The sequence below is a fragment of the Ochotona princeps genome, chromosome 24 (assembly GCF_030435755.1).
Source record: "Ochotona princeps isolate mOchPri1 chromosome 24, mOchPri1.hap1, whole genome shotgun sequence".
NCBI classification, from domain to species: domain Eukaryota; kingdom Metazoa; phylum Chordata; class Mammalia; order Lagomorpha; family Ochotonidae; genus Ochotona; species Ochotona princeps.
The window spans coordinates 8440575-8460168 of record NC_080855.1 but is presented as its reverse complement, the minus strand read 5'-3'; the positions used below and the strand labels follow the sequence as shown (position 1 = coordinate 8460168).

Genomic DNA, 19594 nt, shown 5'->3' with positions numbered 1-19594 from the left:
TGCTGTCCAGGGGCCACTGCCGTGTCTCGTCTCCCAGCCAACCCTGCTGGCGGACAGAACTGGAGCCCTCCACCCCCTGCCTGACAGCGGGGGTGTGGCAGTCACGGGGTAATCCATTGGGAATTCTCCATTTCTTTTCTCATCATTACAGCTGCCCATGTCAGTGTTTGGCATTCGAGCTCAGCAGCATTTCAAATGCCCTCCACACCCCACCAAGACACTCTTACTGACACCGGAGCACTCGCACCCGCAGCCCTCTAGGGCGGCTGAAAGGTGGACGTTGGCCTTCAGTGGACAGACCCCTGGTGTGCCAGAACAGGAGGTGGAACAGGGATCAGGCACTTAGGTTAGGGTGAAGGGAGTGAGGCTGAGGTGCTTCAGTTCAGTAAGGATGCAGGTGTGGCTAGCACCTGGTGTTAGTGTGCAGGCACTACCCGGACACCCCAAACACGGGGCAAGGCCTGGTGCTGAGGCAGCCCTCTGGCGTGACCGGGAGGACGTCTGCCCGAGCTGGCTCAGGGTCTGCGCTGGAGAACAACCTCATTTCTGGTCTCTTGTGCGTATGATGTGTCAGGTTGTGCCAAGCTCTGCCAAGGCCACCCTAGGGCTCTCTCTGGAAAGGTGTTGGACGCAGACCAGAGGCTACAGTCATTATGTGAGGCCGCTATTCACAGAGAGCTAAAGCATCAGAGGAAAGCATCCTAGGTCCTCATGCCTCTCTGGTTCCCACAACCAGCTAGAGGACCAGTTGCGCCAGCCTGTGGGCGGGGGCTGTGGCTGTGGCGTCACACAGGGAAGTATGGGGGAACTGTTTACATCACCGGCGAGAAACAAGGGCCCAGACTTAAGGCTAATAACAAGCAAACAGGCTCAACTCAGGGAAACTGATGGGGCAGAGAGCACGCATGAGCAGTTCCCGTGGGAAAGGGGGTCCCTACACCACCGCCCCACCCCGAGACCTCCACAAAACGTGCTGGGTCTGCTGAGAGCTGCCGGGGAGCACACTGCAGGAGGCACGGTGGGGCGGCGCCCCAGGCACAGCCTCTCCGGGGTGGACAGCTCTTGGCTGGCAGAGAGGGGGCCGAGTCCAGTGGGGTGTCTCACCTGGGACCCTGCCCAGGCCAGCCCGATTTCCTGTCATTCTTAGATGTCCACCAGGGGAAGGACCTGCCTTATCAAGCTGCCCTGCAGCGAGCTCCGTGCAGCTCTGTGAGCAGCCAGTCTCACAGCTGCGCCAATCTCTGCCCACCCAATTCATTTGGGCTAAAAGTGACCATGTCTGTTGCCCTAGTTCTGGAGTTTCTTGCCTGGCTAGAGAGGACTTGGGGCGTCTCTCAGTAGAAGGAGATGCTGGATTTGCCCCCTGGTGGGTTCAGGACCTTGTTGTGTGAGCGAGGTCGTGGCCCGAGCCTGGGCTCGTGGCTGTCGACGGTGGGCACGGGCTCCTTGGCATGGTGTGCTTCCCGCGAGCCTTTCTCATCCCTGGGTGCGGTTCCTGCTGCAGCTGTGGGACAAAAACAGCACGGACAGCACGTCACAGCTGGAGGAAGCCCATCACCCCACCCACAAACTCTGCTCAAGGAGTCATGGGGCAAGTGCTGTGACACCGCGGGCTACACTGTCATTCGTGAGAGCGCTGCTCCCAGTCCTGGCCTTTCTGCTAATGTGTCCAGGAGGCCGTGCAAGACGGCCTGCACAGCCGACCCCCGCCACCCGCGGAGGACCCAGATGGGGGTCCAGGCTCTGGCTTGGCCTCGTCCAGCCAAACTTGCTGCAGCTGCTTGGGAGCAGATCAGTGAACAGATCTCTTGTCTCTCCCTCAATCACTCAAAAACAAAAGAAGCTGCTGACAGAAAGCTTGCGAGAAGTTCACTGTATTAACTGGCAACAAGAACCATGCTCGGGACTCTGACCCCGCACTGAGGTGCAGGGGCAGCCAGGGCAGTGGGCGTGGGGCTGGGGCTCACTTCCACACTCATCCCATGCTGCTGTCCAGCTGCCTCAGGCACAGAAACAAGTCCATGTCGTGGAGCAAGGAGGGAAAGCAGAAGACGCCAGGGCTAAGGGGAGGGGCTCGGGGGCCGGCTGTGCCCGACGCAGCCCAGGGTCACTGAGCACAGGTGCAGCTCTGCCAGTGCCCCCTCACCCCTGTAGGTCACAGGCTTACAGCCCTGCCTTCACCGCTCAGTCACCAAGCTGCCTCGTGGTGACAAGAACGGAAGGCAATCAAATGGCTGGTCCCAGAACCGTGCTGCCGAAGCCTGGCTTGTGTACCCAGCAGCCTGGCAGCAGCAGGGAGCTGCTCCCTTTCATTGTGTGGGTCTGGGCCATCAACTCTGTCACAGGGAGGCCAGGCAGAACAACGAGAGAAAGCAGAGCTCACCCTGTGGGTCCAATCTTGGGTCCTCTCCTTCGCATAACAGAACGTGATCCTGCAAGAAGGCAGACGTTGGTCAGTGCTCGGGTCAGCACACAGAACACAGACGACGTGACCGCACTGCTGGGGCAGCACCTCCACGGGGGCACGCCCCCCGCCCATGGCACAACTACGGTGCTTCCCTAGCCCCCCTCCCCTCGGTCAGTTTAGCAAACTCAATCTGAAGTCAATTCCAGATGTTCACTTATCCATAAAGGGCACACACGTGTGCCCAAGTGTTCTTTAAAGAAGTGCTACAGAGAAAACAAACAGTAACCCACAGCCTGCCCGGTGGCAGGCACCTCAACTGCCTTCTGCAAACTGCATCACGCTGTACCACGTGGACACCCGCGCCCTGCAGCCAGAGGCCTGCGCTGGCCCCGCTGGCCGCCCGTGCACATCACTCCACCTCCTCCAGTGCCAATCTGACCCCCTTGACCCAGCTCCTTGCTGACGTGTGCCCAGGCACCTGCTACCTGCAGTGAGAGCCTGATGCAGTTGCAGCCCACCTGGCGGCTGGGGCCATTTGCGGAGTGAACAGGCAGACGAAGATCTCTCTCTCTGCCTCCACCAGTCTGCTTTTCTTTCCATTTTCAAAAGATTTATTTATTTTTATTTCAAAGGCAGATTTACAGAGGAGACAAAAGATGTTACAAGCACTGCTTTACTCCCCAAATGGCTGCTATGCCTGGGGCTGAGGCAATCCAAAGCCAGGAGCCTCTTCCGGGTCTCCCACACGGGTGCAGGGTCCCAAGGCTTTGGGCCGTCCTCCACTGCTTTCCCAGGCCACAAGCACGGAGCTGGATGGGAAGTGGGGCAGCCGGGACATGAACTAGCACCCATTTGGGTCCCTGCACTGAAGGTGAAGGATTAGCCTGTTGAGCTATGACACCAGGCAAAAAAACAAAACCAACCGTCCAACACAAATCTTCCCAAAAAATGAAAGAAACCCACAATGCTGCCATGCAAACAAGTGTAAGTCTGTCTCAATCAGTTTTCAAATCCAGGTCACATGGCAATTCTGTGTCTCCATAGCCAGCAGTACAGAGCCCGCTGGCCATGTCCTCACGGCTGTGACTTGCCCAGAGCCAGCCCTCGTGCCTTTGGGCACCGTGTGTCCTCTCTCTCAAGCCTTGTGTTGTTCCTGAACAAGAGGTCTGTCTTCTGAGTTCTCTGTGGGAACTGGACAGTAGGCCGCTAGCAGATGTGCAATTTACAAATGTTTTTCCTGGGCCTGGCATGGTGGCCTAGTGGCTAAAGTCCTCGCCTTGAACGCGCCGGAATCCCATATGGGCTACAGTTCTAATCCCTGCAGTCCTGCTTCACATCCAGCTCCCTGCTTGTGGCCTGGGAAAGCAGTCAGGGATGACCTAAAACTTGGGACCCTGCACCCACTTGGGAAGCCTGGAGGAAGTTCCTGGCTCCTGGCTTTGGATCGGCGCAGCACCGGCCATTGCAGTCACTTGGGGAGTTAATCATCGGATGGAAGATCTTCCTGTTTCTCCTCCTCCCTGTATATCTGACTTCGCAATAAAAATAAATAAATCTTGAAAAAAAAAAGTTTTCTCCCTTTCTGGGTTGTATTTTCACTCAGGTTCTTATGTACTTTTATTTGGAAGGCAGAGCGCTCCCAGAACATCAGGGTCATTCCAAGGCGAGATCTGTCCCTGCGTCCCGGCAGGCCTTCCTCGCCAACAGAGAAGCAGCGAGAACAGGCCCGGTGCGGCTGCCCGGTGCTCCCGGCTAGGCCCTGTGCGGCAGGCCTCACCGAGGGGAGCCACTCCCAGGCGGGAACTCCCCACAGTCCTCAGGAAGTCAGCGAGCAACGCGCTCTTGGCCTCTGTGCCCACTGCCCCGGCACGGCCCACCTCACGGCGGCCACTGCTCTGTTCCCAGGATCTCGGAGCCACGTGTCCAACTGCGAGTGTCTGCTGAGCCAGTCACCCCCGGCCGTGATTGCTGCCGTGAGACAAGCCAGCACAGCGACTGCGCCTTCAGCTCCTCACTCCCCGAGTTGGCTGGTAGGACCACCACGCGCCCCCTCAGACCTCACGCTTGTTCTCGCTGCCTGCTTCGTCAGGGGCTCCTTTTCAAGGGGAAGTCTCGCCCTTTTTAGTGTGGCAAGTTTGCAAGAGTTTATCTGATTGCCACACAAGAGGCCAACCTTGGTTGCTGAGGGGCTCTGGAGGCAACAAATCCATAAACCTTGCTACCACCGCAATTGGCAACATTCAAGCTAGGCCCTGCTCAGGTCACCAGCCCAGAGAATGGAGATCCAGCCCCTGAGCCCAAGGCCACAGCACTGACATCCCACCTCCCAAGGCCCGGCCTCCACCCGACACCCGCCAGACACAACAGCACGGCTCAGGGGAGGGCTCACCGGCATTTTCTTCCCCAAAGAACAGCGGACTACGAGCTAGACAAGTTCCTCTACCGTTCTACGAGGGAAAAACACCTCTGCTCTCGATCAGCTTCCTGAATATTCTAAGCAACCCTGGGCCCATGGAGGGCAGCACCAACCGCAGTGGCAGCTGCTTCCCCAGGGCTGTGCCAGGACCAGGTGACTGAGGAGAGCCGACCACACCCAGGAAAAGACAGCAGCGCCCACCTTGTCCCCCCACGTCTCACTCAGGAGCACTGGGCTCAGCCTGATTCCCCATGTCCGCTCCCCGAGCGCATCCATACCTTGGGCTTGTTTGGGTGTGCCAACGGTGAAGTGGCAGTGACCGGAGACCCAAAAATGTCACTGGTCTTGCCGCCGGGTGGGTTCAGACGCTGTCGGGCTTGCACAGGGGAGGGCTCCTCAAAGATGCCGCTTGCTTTGCCCCCTGCAGAAACAATCAGACACTGAGTGTCCCGAGCCCGAACCTGGGCCTGCCTACTGCCCCAGGCCGCCCCGAGCGTTCCGCAGTCCCTGGACAGCCGAGCCCAAGCTGTCTCCACCCACACCCCGAGCTGGGGCTTGCTGCAGTTGCCTGTCTGAACCTGCTGGCCACTCGAGAGGTGCAAAATAAGCTAGTTCATCCCCTCCAGCACCTCCTTAACCCCGACATTCCAGGAAGAGGGTTTTCTGGGAAACCTAGGAAAAGCTCTTAGATTAAAAGCAAATGTCAAAACACGAAGGTCACAGGGTCCCAGGTTTAATGTCAAGCCCGACTGAGGACGAACCTGTAATCTGGAAAATGATTCATTCGTCATTTCCCAACCTCATTCTGGCTGCACTCCCAGCCAGGGGCTCCAACACTTGACAGGACTGGGGCCAAGTCTCAACGCACCGGCAAAGCCATGAGGAAAACGCGGCCCTGGGAGGGGACTTCCCCCAGCCTCTCCAAGGCCCTCTGCTTCGGAGTGCCTTCACCAGTCATGGCCCTGTGGCACATCAAAGCTCCCAGAATCAGACAGGAGGTGACTAGGCCCTACGTGTCCAGAATTCCTCATGCAGAGCTAAATTGCTTGAGGGCTGCAGCTCATGGCCTTTAGGCTGAGTGAAGAAAAATACACAACGGGACCCATACAGCATGCGCTGTTTCAATGTTAAAAACAGGGGGGCCTTGTGCTGTAGTCTGGTGGCCACAGTCCGTGATGTGCCAGGATCCCATATGGGCACTGGTTTGTGTCCCCAGTGCCCCCGCTTCCCAACCAGCTCCCTGTTTGTGGCCTGGGAAAGCAGTTGAGGACGGCCCAAAGCCTTGGGACTCTGCCCCTGTGTGGGAGACCACAAAGAAGCTTCTGGCTTTGGATTGGCTCAGCTCCGGCCGTCACGGCCATTTGGGGAGTGCACCATTGGACGGAAGAGCTTCCTCTGTGTAGATCTTTCCAAACAAAGCAGCAGGGTCATCTCTTATACATGAATAAAGGAAGCACTGGTCTCACCACAGCCCTCACCGTCACCCACAGACAGAGTTGAAGACTGACTCCAGCCCGTCCCCACGGGCACTGGAGCCAAGCACTCCTCAGCAGTCTCAGTCCCACTGACGAGCTGAAAAAACGCGTTCCCTTAAGGAAATGCTTCAAGACAGTGGCCGCAGGACTCTCAGAGCCCACCCGTGCCAGTGCCACAGCAGGCAGGCTCGAGCCACTGCAGGAGAGGACCTTCCTATCATTTCGGAAGCACTCGGACAGAGGACACAGGCCACTAACTGCAGGCAAGGGTCATGGTCAAGGACAAAGAGTCACAGCCTCAGCGCATGCCTGGGGGGTTGGTCCTTCTGGGCAGCTGCTGAGGTTCCTCCGTTGGTCCAAAAATATTAGATGCCATCCTGTTGGGTCTGCTCGAGGGGACAGCTTCTTCAGCACTTCCAAAGAGACTGCTGGATTCTCCTCCGGGGGGCTTCATGGCCCTGCAAGCACACAGTTCACCGTCACCAAGGGTCAGCCTGTACCGTGACCCGCGGGGCTCCGGCGAAGCCCACCAGTGCCCTAGCCCGTGGTGCTGTGACCCGCGGGGCTCCGGGGAAGCCCACCAGTGCCCTAGCCCGTGGTGCTGTGACCCGCGGGGCTCCGGGGAAGCCCACCAGTGCCCTAGCCCGTGGTGCTGTGACCCGCGGGGCTCCGGGGAAGCCCACCAGTGCCCTAGCCCGTGGTGCTGTGACCCGCGGGGCTCCGGCGAAGCCCACCAGTGCCCTAGCCCGTGGTGCTGTGACCCGCGGGGCTCCGGCGAAGCCCACCAGTGCCCTAGCCCGTGGTGCTGTGACCCGCGGGGCTCCGGCGAAGCCCACCAGTGCCCTAGCCCGTGGTGCTGTGACCCGCGGGGCTCCGGCGAAGCCCACCAGTGCCCTAGCCCGTGGTGCTGTGACCTGTGGGGCTCTGGGGAAGCCCACCAGTGCCCTAGCCCGTGGTGCCGTGACCTGCGGGGCCTAATGCAGCTGTGAATATGGAGGAAGACCTTTTCTGACCCCAAGCTCCCTACAAAGCACACTCTATTTATTATGGAAAGAAAAGCTTGAGCAAAAAGAGATTTATCTGTTTTGAAAGACAAAGTTAGAGAAAGCAAGACACAGAGAAATATTCCACCCGCTGCTCGACTCCCCAGCTGGCTTCCTAGACTGAGCCATGTGGGCGGCAGGGGCCTGGGGAACTGGAGCAGCCTGGCCAGGTACGGACGCCCACTAGGAGCGGGCGACACTGCAGGCGGTAACTGCATCTGCCATGCCATAGTGGCTTACTCGTGACTTAACTCCTCTGGCCTCACACAGCCACACTGGGTGTTCAGTACCTACCTAGCCCATCTGGGTCAAGTGCACACTGCTGCTGGTAGCACACAGCCCATTCCACTCCCCCACGCCCACAAGAATCCTGAGGCAAGCACTGTGCCACACAGGATGGATGAGAAAGGCTGCACCTGGAGCAGCAAGGCTCAGAGTCCAGGACAGGGCCTGAACTCCACCCTAGCCGCCTCAGGAAAGGGACGGAGAAGGTGGGGTGGGAATCTTCCATCTGCCAGTGCTGGGTTAGGCAGAAGCTGGGAGCTTCCCCTGGGTCCTTGGTACGGGTAGGCCAGCGCTCAGGCGCTCAAGCTGTCTCCACTGCTTTCCCCAGGAACATCAGGAAGGACGTGGACTGGAAGTGCAGCAGCTGAGCTGTGGCCTGGGAAAGTAGTGGAGGACGGCCCAGATCCTTGGAACCCTGCACCCACGTGGGAGAGCTGGATGAAGCGCCTGGCTTCAGCTCAGCTCAGCTGTGGCCGTTGTGGCCACTTGGGGAGTGAACTAGTAGATGGAAGATCTTTTTCTCTCCTCCGTGGATCTGTCTTTGTAGTAAAAACAAGTAAGTCTATAAGAAAAAATATTGGCACAGCTGGGACACAAACCAGGGCCCATGCGGGATGCCCCGGCCGCCTCCATCTGCACTGGCAGGAAGCACCCTGGGATGGTATGTGTCATGACCACTGGGCCAAATGCTGGCTCCTGAAGATGAGGCACCATGTGGACCCCCCTACATCGGGGCTCAGGAACTCTTGGCCTGGTCCTCCAAGGCAAGGCAGCAGGGATGCACAGACAATGCGACTTATCAGGCTTAGGATTCTGTGTGGCCCACATGCGATGTTAATTATAAAACGGCTCCCACGCCTATGGACCCTGACCGGACTGAGCACCTTAAAACCGAACTCCAGGATGGGCCTCCCTGCAAAGCTGCCCGCTGACCCTGACGCCTGGTGCCCTGCTGGGGGGACCATGTGCCAGGTACCGCCCTGACAGCCTCTGAACTGCTGCCAGTCCCTGCGTACTTGCGGGACGGGAGACGGACGTGCCGAATCTGCCTGCTCAACACTTCCCGAAGAAGGATTTGATTTAGAAAAAATGTACTTCCATGTGACTAAACACACTTCAGCCAGGAGCGGCACGGGCTTCCTACACCAGACAGAACGGCTGGACCTCCGCATTCTCACTCCTGACAACAGGTCCAGCCTGCTGCTCCAACCTTGCAGACCCCCGGCCTGGGCCCACATCTTCCCTTCCACTGCTCCACCTTGGTGGCCTGGGGCGGGGCGGGAGGGGGCTCTGTGGCAGTTACACGACAGAGGAACCAAGTTTTTCCAAAATCCAAGGGGTCCTGGAGGAGGTGAGCCCCCATCCCCTGCCCCGTCCACCCCGGGGCAGGGAGCGCACTGGGGCCAGAGCCGGGTCTGCGCCCTCCCCCAACCCCAAGGCAGTGGAGGCAGGAACAGCTGTAACACAACAGCAAATCCCAGGGCTGCCCCAGCAGGGTCTCAGATAAAGGGAGCTGAGTTCAAAAGACCTTTCAATAAAAAGGCCCCAACAATAGGGCAGTGTGGCCTGCCGGCTCCAAGCACCACTGGCCTGGGGGGAGGGGAGGGGAGGGGTTGGGATGTTTTTCGTTCTTTTGTACTATCTCTTCCAGGTAACTCTGAAAAAGAGGAACCGGGGTCCTGGCCAATTGGAAGAGACAGGGCGCAGATGCCCCCTGGAGGGTCCCAAGACCCGAGACGCAGGGTGCGCCCAACTCTACCGACTCCCAGACTCTGGAGGAGTAACCCTCGGCAGGGCGGGGAAGGCAGATGCGGAACCCAGGACGGGTTAAAGCCCCGCGGGTCCCAGGTCTGCCCCACCTGCCCGCCAGCTCCCGCGGCGTGAGGGCGAAGGGGAGAGTGAGGGGCCCACGCACGTGTCGTGCTCCAGCGGCGACCCTGGGCCACCCGGCGCACCCGACCACGCCCGCCCGCGCCCAGGCCTGCACTCGCGGGACTTCCGCGGCCCACGGAGCGCCGAGGAGCTGCGGCCAGCCAGGCCCCGGGGGCGGCCAGCGCTCCCGGCGAGGGCCCGCCGCGCGCGAGGTCACCTGGGCCGCGCCCGGCCCCGGCCCGCGCGCTCTCCCGACACGTGGCCGCGTCTCTCACCGCACCTGGAGCCGGCCCGCCCGACCTCGCTCTCCGCACCCTGGAACATGTCGGCCGCGGCGCCGCGCTTCCCGCCCGGTCCGGCTCAGGTAGCCTCGGCCCGCCCGCCCGCGCCCAGTGGCCTCGGCCCGCGCCGGTCACGGCTGCGCAGCCTATCCCGGCACGGCGCCCGCCCCTCCCGCGCTCGCACCCCATTGGCCGGAGCAGGCGCCGCTCCAGCGCCGGGCGCGGCCACCGGCCCGCGGGACAAAGGGCACGGACGCTCCAGAGCTGGTCAAGTGTTAGCATGTATTTATGCACAATAAAAACATTTACAAGTAGAACTGGAAATTTAAACAGAAGTTTAACAGCTTTTGTTTATTAAATAACCAAAACACCTTTTATTCCCAAAATTGGTAAAGAATAAATAATACTTTACAATATGGTACAAAAAATAATCAAGAAGGGCAGGCATTCTGTTTATACATACACTGTATACTTAGAATCTATAAAACAAATTCACATCTCCAACAAGCCAAAAACCTTAGATGATATGGCTTAGCGATTACAGGACAGTGATGTTCTGTCTGCTGCCCAGGTCTGGGAGGCGGCTGGCAAGGGCCAACTGTGGGCTCCCTTCCCAAGACAGGGTGCTGTCTCCTGCGGTGGGGCAGCTCAGCTCAGCCAAACCCCACACCCCCAACTCCCTGAGCACACCCTACCCAGGGCTCACACAGGTGTCAGCGGGCTGCACATCCACCATGAACTGGAGCGAAGCATCAGCTCCCCGACTCCAGTGCCTGGAGGATGCTGGGAACCAATCCCTGCGCAAGAGGCACCAGACTGGGTACTCTGAGACCCACCTCCGGTCAGTGTGCTCGGGCTCCCAGGGAGACCAGCACCTCCTCTGGCAGGCGACACGTCTCCCACAGGCGCAGCTGCTGGCTCACTCCTGAGCCTGGTGCCCTTCCCATCTTGAGCTGCAAGTGATGCTGACTGCAGAAAGTCCATGTACTTGGGTGCCAGACACTGCTGCCTGCATGTCCGTCCTTCCTCCCAGCCTGGGACCCAAGCACAGGAAGCCAGCTGACCTGTGAAGGCACCAAGACAAGGTGGGAGCTCTGTGCTGGGCGCACCAGCACCACACATGCCGGTATGGTCACACAGGCATCCTCTGTGACAGCTGGACAGCCAAGTCAGACATGGGGAGCAGAGGCAGTGTGGTCCCGGGGGGCAGCAGGCTGTGGGTACAGTGGGAGGTGAGACAGCAGCCCCAGCACTGCAGTGGTGGCCCATGGCAACCTCTGTGCAGGGGCCCCTGAGGCCAAGAAGGCCGGGGAGCGTTAGCCTGAGGAAAGCCTGAACACTGATCACTGCCACCAGATGGGGCAGGGGAGGCAAACGCCCAGACCTTGCCTGGGGGGGGCTTCAGGACCAAGGCACACAGCAGGACTCCCCAACACCAGTGCGGTGCAGGACAGGCTCCTGCCTCAGTGCTCAGAGAAGTGCCATCTCTGCCGCAGCCTGCGAAGGGCCATGGGAGGAAGCAGGGGAACAGACTGCGCCGACGGCCTGACAAGCCCTGCTGCAGTCAGGGTAGATCAAAGCATCCAGAGAGAGGGAAAGGAAGAGAGCACTGGGAGATGGTTGCACTGCCCCTCTGAACAGCACGTCCCTTGAATCACTGTGGTCCTGAGGTACAGGCTGGCCTCACCCCCTGTATCCCAATGTCACTTTGCAAGAAGGCAGCCGAGCTGTGGCCCAGGTTTGGCAGAAAGCAAGCAGCAGCATCCAGGAGACCACGTCTCCTCAGGCAGCAATATCCCTGCCAAGGCACGCACCCCTTCTTAGGAAGAAAACCCACTGCAATGCCCAGCACCACAAATGGAGGGGACAATGTAGGCCAGACTGGATGTTCTGCTGATCTGAACAAATCAGCCTCCCGAGGGCACACGGGCGGCTCCTGACCAGCTACTGCACACTGCACCCTCTGGAGGCAGACGGGCCTCCGTCCATCCCATCCTCTGGGATTGGGGACTGAGGTGTTCCAGGGTGAAGAGGGCCTCATCTCCACAGGAGGACACCTGCTCTCTCCTGAAGCCTCCGGAAGGCCCTTGCCACGAGGTCCGCTCACTGCGAGAGGTCACCAACAGGGGGGCCACCCCCACCCCCGTCAAACAGAGCCTCTCGGCGGCCAGGCTCGGTGATGGACAGCTCTTGGGCCAGGTCGTTGAAGCGAGAGATGTAGTCAATGCTGTTTTCATTCATCATGCATACCAGCTGAGAGTCGACCACCTAGAAGATAGAGGGGACAGACAGGAGCAGGCCACGGGCAGCTGGCCACCAGGGCGGGCACTGCAGGGGAAGGTGGCTCCCACTGGCATGCCCTGGAAGGTGGCCGGTGTGCTGGGCTACAAGGATTGCCAGGGCAGCTCCTTCCATGGTGGAAGCACACTGGTGGTTTCCTCCTCGTGACTTATGTTCACAGGCAGGCAGATCCAACAGGGCCAGCCTTGCCCTGGCCAGCATCAGCTTCTACCACGGTCACCTCCACTCAAACCCCCTGTCACCCTGTCCACACTGCCTCACAGACAACAGGTGTGGGCGTGGGGCGCTCAGGAAGGTCTTTCTGCAGCGAGCTATTCAAGCTGCTCACAACCCATGTGGTCCCTCCAGAGCATCAGCAGTGTCTGCTCGGTACTGCCCGCCCACATGTGCAACACTTCACCTGGGATCTTGCTGAGGATGTAAATTCTGATTAGGGGCCAGGGGGTGGGCCCCTTCCAACTGCAATGTGCTTCTGCACGTGGCCCGTTGGTCACCAGAGCAGGAGGTCCTGACTCACTGCGCTAGCAGCAACCAGACATGTGGGAGCCACAGCCACCAGCCTCCGGTGGGTGGACCCAGGGAGCCCCACACCTTCTCTGAGGCATCCTGTAACTGTTTGCTCCAGGTTTTCCTCAATTACGTGATGGCAGTGTCCTTAAGGGCACCTAGCAAGGCCTGAGAGCCAGCTCTGGGACATGCAGCTCCAGGAAGTTAGCAGCTGGTCACAGGCCCTTGCGTCTTCTCACAGCACCTGCTGCTTTCCATCTTGGGTGACCAATGGATATGCCCTGTCTCCACCTTCCTGAAGGCCTGGCTGACACACAGGAGCAGCCAGCCTTGTTGGCAAAACGAGACCGCGCTGGTTTAAAGAAGGGTTATGACAACACACGGCCTCTGCATGGACCACTGCCACAGGGGACTCCTACCGTCTGGGCCAAGGGAGGCGTATGGAGCATCTGTACTGCCCAGACTTCGTCAGCATCCTTGGCCAGGTACAGCACAAGGAGGGGGATGCTACAGCTAGCCTAGGAGCCAGACAGCATGACATTTACCACCCATCCCGAGCCCCACCTCAGGTCACCCAGGCAGCCTGCAGCCACACAGCTAGCGAAGGACTCAACGAGACCCGATTCAGCACTGCCTGCCCTCACAGGCCTACCTCCACCAACCCAGTGCCCCCAGCTGATGCCATTAAGCTGGGCTGTTATCTGAGGGTCTGCCACTGGCTGCCACTGGAAGCAAACACTGGCCCAGGTTTCCAGATCTTTCCATTCTCCAGTCAGACACCTGGATATGAATGTGTTGCCTCCTAACCACTTGCCAAGCAGCAGGAGGAATCCAGGAGCCTCCCACAGCGAGGCTGGGCGGTCAGGTTTCACTTACCTCTGTGACATCTGCCAGGGACCTGGACACAAATGAGTCCCGGGAGTTCCCATCCAACAAAGTGGGGCCAAGCAAGCAAGTGCTGCTGTTGCTACCAGCAGCGGCCGGCAGCGTCTTTCGGCTCTTCTCGGGGGAGATGAAGCTCGCTGCAGAGAGAAGGCCAGAGAAGGGCACTGTGCCATCTGTCTCAGAGGAGAGAAGGGTCCTGCGGGCAGGGTGGGTGGCCCGGCCAGGGCCTCACAGGCACCCAGCATCAGGAACTCTTGTGCACAATGTTCTAACTGCTCTCCCACAGCCTGGGAGCATGCAGGTTTACCCCATTCTCCAGGAGCCCCCTCCCATGTCCGTCTCTGATCAGATGGGCACCAAGGCTGTTCCAACTTTTCCCTGAGTTAGCTTTAACTTTGACATGTCTCTTCTGTGAGTGACAACAGTAACCGCTCACAGTGCTGGTTCTCCCCACAGTCCCAAGCCCCACCCAGTTCCTCTGATGAATTTACCATCTGTTTACCATGCCTGTCCCAGGGCTGCCTTGTCACCCCCAAAGACCTCATGGAAGCTTTTCCTGTAGAGGCAGCCAGGAGCCCATGTGTCCCTAGAGGCCCCTTCCTTCCACATCAACACCTGGCACTCCTGAGCACAGGCAGTGGGGGGCATGTGTGCCCTCAACTCTGCCCTGTGAGAGTATGCCACGGGAGCACTGCACTGTCCTCCCAGAGAGCCAACAGAGTCCAAACGGCCACCTGGGCATTAACCCATCAGCACAGCCCCTGGTTCAAGTCCTGGCTACTCTATGCTTTCAATACAGCTTCCTGCTAATGCAACTGGAAGGAAGTGATAATGGCCCGAATACTTGGGCCCCTGCCATGTGGGAGATGTGACGGGGTTCCTAGCTCCTGGTTTCAGCCCAGCCCAGGCACTTGGGGAGTGAACCAATGGAGGGAACATTAATTTTTCTCTGTCCCTTTCCCTGCTACTCTTCGAAACATAGAGAATCTACAGCTCTCCAGCCCAGTTTACACCTTGTGAAAACTCAAGACCTCCCCGCACCCACTCCCCCAAAAGAGAAAAGAAAGAAACCAAAAGACACACAGCCCCTGTGAGTGTGTGACCACCAACACGATATCTGAGTCCCGTGCACTCTGGCCCCTGTGAGAGTGTGACCACCAACACGGGATCTGAGTCCCGTGCACTCTGGCCCCTGTGAGTGTGACCACCAACACGGGATCTGAGTCCCGTGCACTCTGGCCCCTGTGAGTGTGACCACCAACACGACATCTGAGTCCCGTGCACTCTGGCCCCTGTGAGAATGTGACCACCAACACGACATCTGAGTCCTGTGGACTCTGGCCCCTGTGAGTGTGACCACCAACACGACATCTGAGTCCCGTGCACTCTGGCCCCTGTGAGAATGTGACCACCAACACGACATCTGAGTCCTGTGGACTCTGGCCCCTGTGAGTGTGACCACCAACACGACATCTGAGTCCCGTGCACTCTGGCTCCTGGCAGGTCCTATGGGAGAGCCACACTCACCAAACAGGCTGCTGAGTGAGGAGTCTGTGGAGTCACTGGGGTACCACTGGGGGTCATGGGTGGGGGAGGCAATCCAGTTGGGCTGGGGGCTGCTGGGTGGAGAGTGGGGACTCTTGGAGCTGTCACTGCCGTTCAGTTTTGCTGGAGAGAGAGGGACTCCTTCCCCTGTCAACCAGAGTCTCAGGTCAGTGCAGCCACACGCAGGGACATGGCACCCGTTTCCCGCCCCCCAGAAGGCATCTGGTGGCACAACAGCTGGATGGTGGAGACCTAAGGTGCCAAGGGGGCACAAACAAGGATAGCAATGGAGCAGGTCTGCGGCAGAGGGTCCAGGGCACCACGGGCTCCCAAGGATGGAGCTGGCCTGGGGCAGTGGGTCATGGAGGCATCACGGGGCTTCTAGCTACAGGAGGATGTTATGCAGAGTGCTGGCAGGAAGTGGCATGGAGCCAAGCCTTGTGCTAAGGGCAGCCCTGTGCAGGGCATATTGTTCCCAACTTGCTCCTGAGGAGATGGAAGCCAGAGGTTGACAGGCTACCAACTGTGTCTTCCTGAACCTGCAGCCGGAGACAACGCCGGCAAGACCACAGCCTGGCAGCACCTTTTGGAGGCAAACGTCCAATTCTCAAAGGCAAGAGCCTGAGTGGCACCTGAGCCCCAGTAAGGGCAGCAGGGCACCTGGGCAGGAAGTCCAAGCCTTCAGCAAGCTGAGTCCCCTTGCTGATGGCCAAGCCTGCTTCCAGCTGGAGAGGTCACCCTGTTCTTACCAAACTGACCGGAGCTGATGGCAATCTCAATGATGGAGTCACTAATCTGTGTGGCGGGTTCTCCCTGTGACAGCACGTCCTCGGGTGGGCCAGGCAGGGAAATGTCCAGCAGGGCGGAGACATTGGGCGGAGACAGCCGAGTGCTGGAGCCTTCTGAGGCAGGCACAGGTGCAGAGAGGCCATTCTGGAGGTGAGCCTTGGGCAGCTCAGACAGGGAGAGAACAGGTGAGCCCTGCTGGAGACAGGTGTGCTCAGACGTGCGGCCAGGCAGAGTGTGACCTGGTCACTGTGGAGTTCTCATCCTTCCAAAGGGAAAGCAATGGGGGTCTAAATCTCCCCAGACAGGGGTGGCAGCAGTCAGGGCGAGGGCGACCGCTGCCCGTGACACACAGAGGCAGCAGTCACAGCACCCAGGGCGACCACTGGCCGTGGGTAGCTGGGAGCACACAGCTACAGCAGGTACTGAGGAAGGTACCAATTGAAGGCTTCCTCCACTTGGCAAACTCGAGTGAGCCAGTCTTGCAGAGGGGGGGAAGGAGAGCTGAGTTAAGCACTCATTCACCAGGAACAAGAGGAGGGGTGATGGGCAGCAACTCAAGCACCTGTATGCCAGGACTCAGCACCTGCGCGGGCAGGCAGTGTCCTTGGGCATGGACCTTGCCCAGCATCCCCAAATCACACTCTACCTGGAAACTGTCTGCCACGGGCTCGTCGTCAGGCCTCGAGTGGATGCTGATGAATGAGCCGCCTGAATCCTAGGGAACACCAGGAACGTGGGTGAGCAGCCACAGGAAGTTAGAACAAGGGCCCAGAGGAAATGCGAATGGAGCAAACTCAGGGTTTGAAATAGATGAAGCCACTTGGACTTGGGAGTGTGAGCCGCAGGCAGAACCCCAAGAACCAGCCCACCCCTCCCCACTGTCTGGCAGTTCTCAAGCAGGCTGTGGGTGGCCAGGGGCAGCAAGACACCTGGAGACCAAGCAGGAGTGACAGCCAGCAACACTCTCCCTGACGCTCCCAGAGGAGGCTGTGGTCACGCAGACCAGCTACCTCACACACTTCCCAGCCCAGGTTCCTAGTGTCACAAGCCACCCAAGGACGGGCCTGGCTGCCCCTCCCACTGGCCCCGGGCCCTATGACTGCCTATCCACCAGTCCTACTTCTCCCCAGGCAGAACCTAGGTCCAACATGACCTTAGTCCGTGGACTTGTCCCCTCCGCGGGAACCGGTGGTCATACTGAAGAGCCCTTCCAAATACACTCACCTCCACGGTACGGATGGGGTCTTCATGTCGGTGGGTTCCAGTGGAGTCCTGCGCTGAGACAACAGCTGCCACCTTGTCTGCAGGCAGTGGCGAGATGCCTGACAAGCCCTCAGCGTCCAGCACGGGGAGGGGACTCCCAGGGAGGATGCCAGCGCTTTTTGCAGCCAGGTCTACAGCACCTGCCGTGGGAGCGCCACTCGAGGCTCTGCTCTGCTCACCTGCCACTCCCACCCAGAGGGCTGAGGGACAGGTCAGTGTGAGAGCCCAGAGTAACCATACGCTACACTCTGTGACTCAGACAGGGTTTACAAATTTCCATAGTGTCACTCAGACCCTCGTGACAGGCGTTACCACAGACTTACTGGCCAGGGGACTCGTGGCCTGGGGGGGGAGGGCCTTGGGCACGATCGGTCTGGACACAGCCACTTTGCTCAGAGAAGACTGGATGGGACGGAAGGAGCCTCTCCCTGCGAGAACAAGGACACCGCCAGTGGTCAGTCCGCACAGCAGCAATGCTCCATGCCTGACAGGACTGCTCAGGGCCACCTTCACCGGCTGAGCCGCGCTCACACTGCTGGCCCAACACCAGCCCGTGACATGAGCAGGTATTCCAGGAGCTGCCGAGACTGCGGCCACCACCGGGGTCTTGGAGGATGGCCCTATAAGGAGCTGCAGACCTCTCTGAGGTGACCACTGTGTCAGCTCCCACGCCAGGGTCTAACCATGCCATGCTCCATGAGGTCACGCTCCAGCAGGCGGGCAGAAGGGTGCGATGTGAGACCAGCACAAAAGGCCGAGGGCAGAGCTTGCCTCCCCATGAGCCGTCCCGTGCAGCAGCGCCTGCAGAGCCAGGTCCCATTGGGCTTCCACGCTGAGCCTCAGTCATTCCTCCAACCAAGATCACACCTGCTCCGCAAAGAGCCTTCCCAGACGCTGCGGAGGCAGGTGCACACAGACACCCCCAGCGTGTGTGAACGGAGGAAGCACTCAGACCAAACTGAGGCCATTCAATGTCTGTCCTGCTGGCCACGCCAGCCCAGCCAGAGAGCACAGACACCGCTGTTGGCCTCTGTAGAGACAGGGCCACACGCAGGCAGCAGGAAGGGGAATCAGCGGAGAAGCCGGTTCTTACCTGTGAGTGAGGAGTTGGACAGGATGGAGAAGGAGCAGACGTTATGGGACTGGCCTTCAGACGGCCTAGGAAGCAGCATTCTCTGCAGAGGAAAGCCACAGTCAGGGCGGGGAGATGACGCCGGCACTCAAACCAACAGTCCAAGAGCAGGAAGCTGACGGGAATGTTCTGAAGCCGATGACATGAGGGTGGCCAGGACAGTATGAGAACCTAAGCGCCCAAATTCCGGGTCTCCTCTGAAATGAATCCAGGGGTCAACCTCTCCCCGGGTCTACTGGAGGCTTATCAGAACAACCCACCTTTACCCAGATGACTGCAGGATTTAGCTGGAATAACGCAGTTTTGTTTTTTCACACCACCAGGGGCGACAGTGAGTAGCACCCTCACACTGGATCCCTCCCACACAGAAGGAAGCAGGCATGGAGGGCACCAGGGCACCTTCTCAGCAGGTGACCCCAGGGAAGAGGAAGCTGGACAGGTCACTGAGACTGCAGGACATCAAGACAAAACACTAGCGAAGGAAGGCCTGTCACCAAACACACGGCTGTTGCTCCCTCCCCTGTACAAAGGACTTGGGGCTCACTGGGACCCAGTTTGAACCCCCAAGAAGTTCATGCTATGAGTGCCGGGAGAAACCAGAGAGGCAAGCCACTGGGGACAGCAGCAGCCACACGGAAACACATGACACGCGGCCAGAAGCACCCAGGCTTGAGTCACCCCAGGCTAGCCTTCAAGGGGGGAGCGGCCAGACCGCGCCATGAGTGCTACCACCATGCAGAACCTTCAAGCGGGGAAGAGCAAACACTCCAGTCTCCTACTGACAGGAAATGCACGCAGCAGCAAGGCCGTGAAGTCAGGAGTAGTGGCTGCCAGAGCTGGAGGAGGTGCAGGGGGTCAAGGGCTGCAGCGCTCCCCCCAGAGTGAGGAAGTGATGTCACGCCACATTACTAAAAACTGCTCAACTGTGTGAGCGGCAGGCGGCTGGACTTGGCCCTGGCCATGAGGCTCCCACTGCCCGCTCCTGCTAAGGACCAGACCAAGAGAGAGTGCAGTGCACAGGTGCTCAGGCCGGGACAAACAGCACCCAAGACACACACTGTCCTCCTTCTCAAGAGCCCTGTGCAATCGCTCACTCCTTACTACATCAATCTCAAGGGAAAAAACGCCTTCAGACTAACCGAAAAATTTCTCATCGATCCACAAAGATACACACTCTGAGCCTTCCCGGACCAGCTCTCTTCACCTCACGTCCCTCATCCTATTCCCTCAGTGCATCTTCCGCGTCGCTTCTGCCTGTAGGTCCTCCCCATTCAGTTTCAGGGTTTGGGAGAGGTCTGGCCTCTGGCCAACCACTTCTGGGTTCCAGAGTGGGACCTTCCTGGACCCGCAGCCTCCTTGGCCCTCCCTTTCCTCACAGGTACCGAGTCGTTCA

General features: G+C 59.2%; 2 protein-coding genes across 2 annotated transcripts in view; both read right to left on the bottom strand.

Annotated features, from left to right (window-relative positions):
• Positions 1–1027: 1027 nt before the first annotated feature.
• JPT2 (Jupiter microtubule associated homolog 2) lies at positions 1028–9876 on the bottom strand. Its single transcript, XM_058680475.1, has 5 exons — positions 9779–9876; positions 6608–6756; positions 5102–5244; positions 2384–2432; positions 1028–1504 (listed from the first exon to the last, which is right to left on the bottom strand). Exons 1-5 carry the CDS (start codon positions 9820–9822, stop codon positions 1335–1337), a joined length of 555 nt encoding a protein of 184 aa, XP_058536458.1. The 5' UTR covers positions 9823–9876; the 3' UTR covers positions 1028–1334.
• Positions 9877–11815: 1939 nt separating this feature from the next.
• CRAMP1 (cramped chromatin regulator homolog 1) overlaps positions 11816–19594 on the bottom strand; it is a 33530-nt gene continuing 25751 nt past the window's right edge. The window contains exons 14-21 of the mRNA XM_058680377.1: positions 18163–18244; positions 17393–17497; positions 17031–17209; positions 16453–16521; positions 15767–15998; positions 15000–15164; positions 13464–13609; positions 11816–12047 (exon numbers count right to left, since the gene is read on the bottom strand). Of these exons, the coding sequence (XP_058536360.1) occupies positions 11883–12047; positions 13464–13609; positions 15000–15164; positions 15767–15998; positions 16453–16521; positions 17031–17209; positions 17393–17497; positions 18163–18244 (1143 nt within the window). The 3' untranslated portion in view covers positions 11816–11882. The remainder of the gene's footprint in view (positions 12048–13463; positions 13610–14999; positions 15165–15766; positions 15999–16452; positions 16522–17030; positions 17210–17392; positions 17498–18162; positions 18245–19594) is intronic.

Excerpts from the sequence above, each read along its gene's own strand:
- JPT2 (XM_058680475.1), bottom strand. The coding sequence starts at position 9,822 with ATGTTCCAGGGTGCGGAGAGCGAGGTCGGGCGGGCCGGCTCCAG. Across the intron at positions 6,757-9,778 it reads GTCGGGCGGGCCGGCTCCAG|GGCCATGAAGCCCCCCGGAG; the intron begins GTGCGGTGAGAG and ends GTGTGCTTGCAG. Across the intron at positions 2,433-5,101 it reads CACACCCAAACAAGCCCAAG|GATCACGTTCTGTTATGCGA; the intron begins GTATGGATGCGC and ends GCCTTCTTGCAG.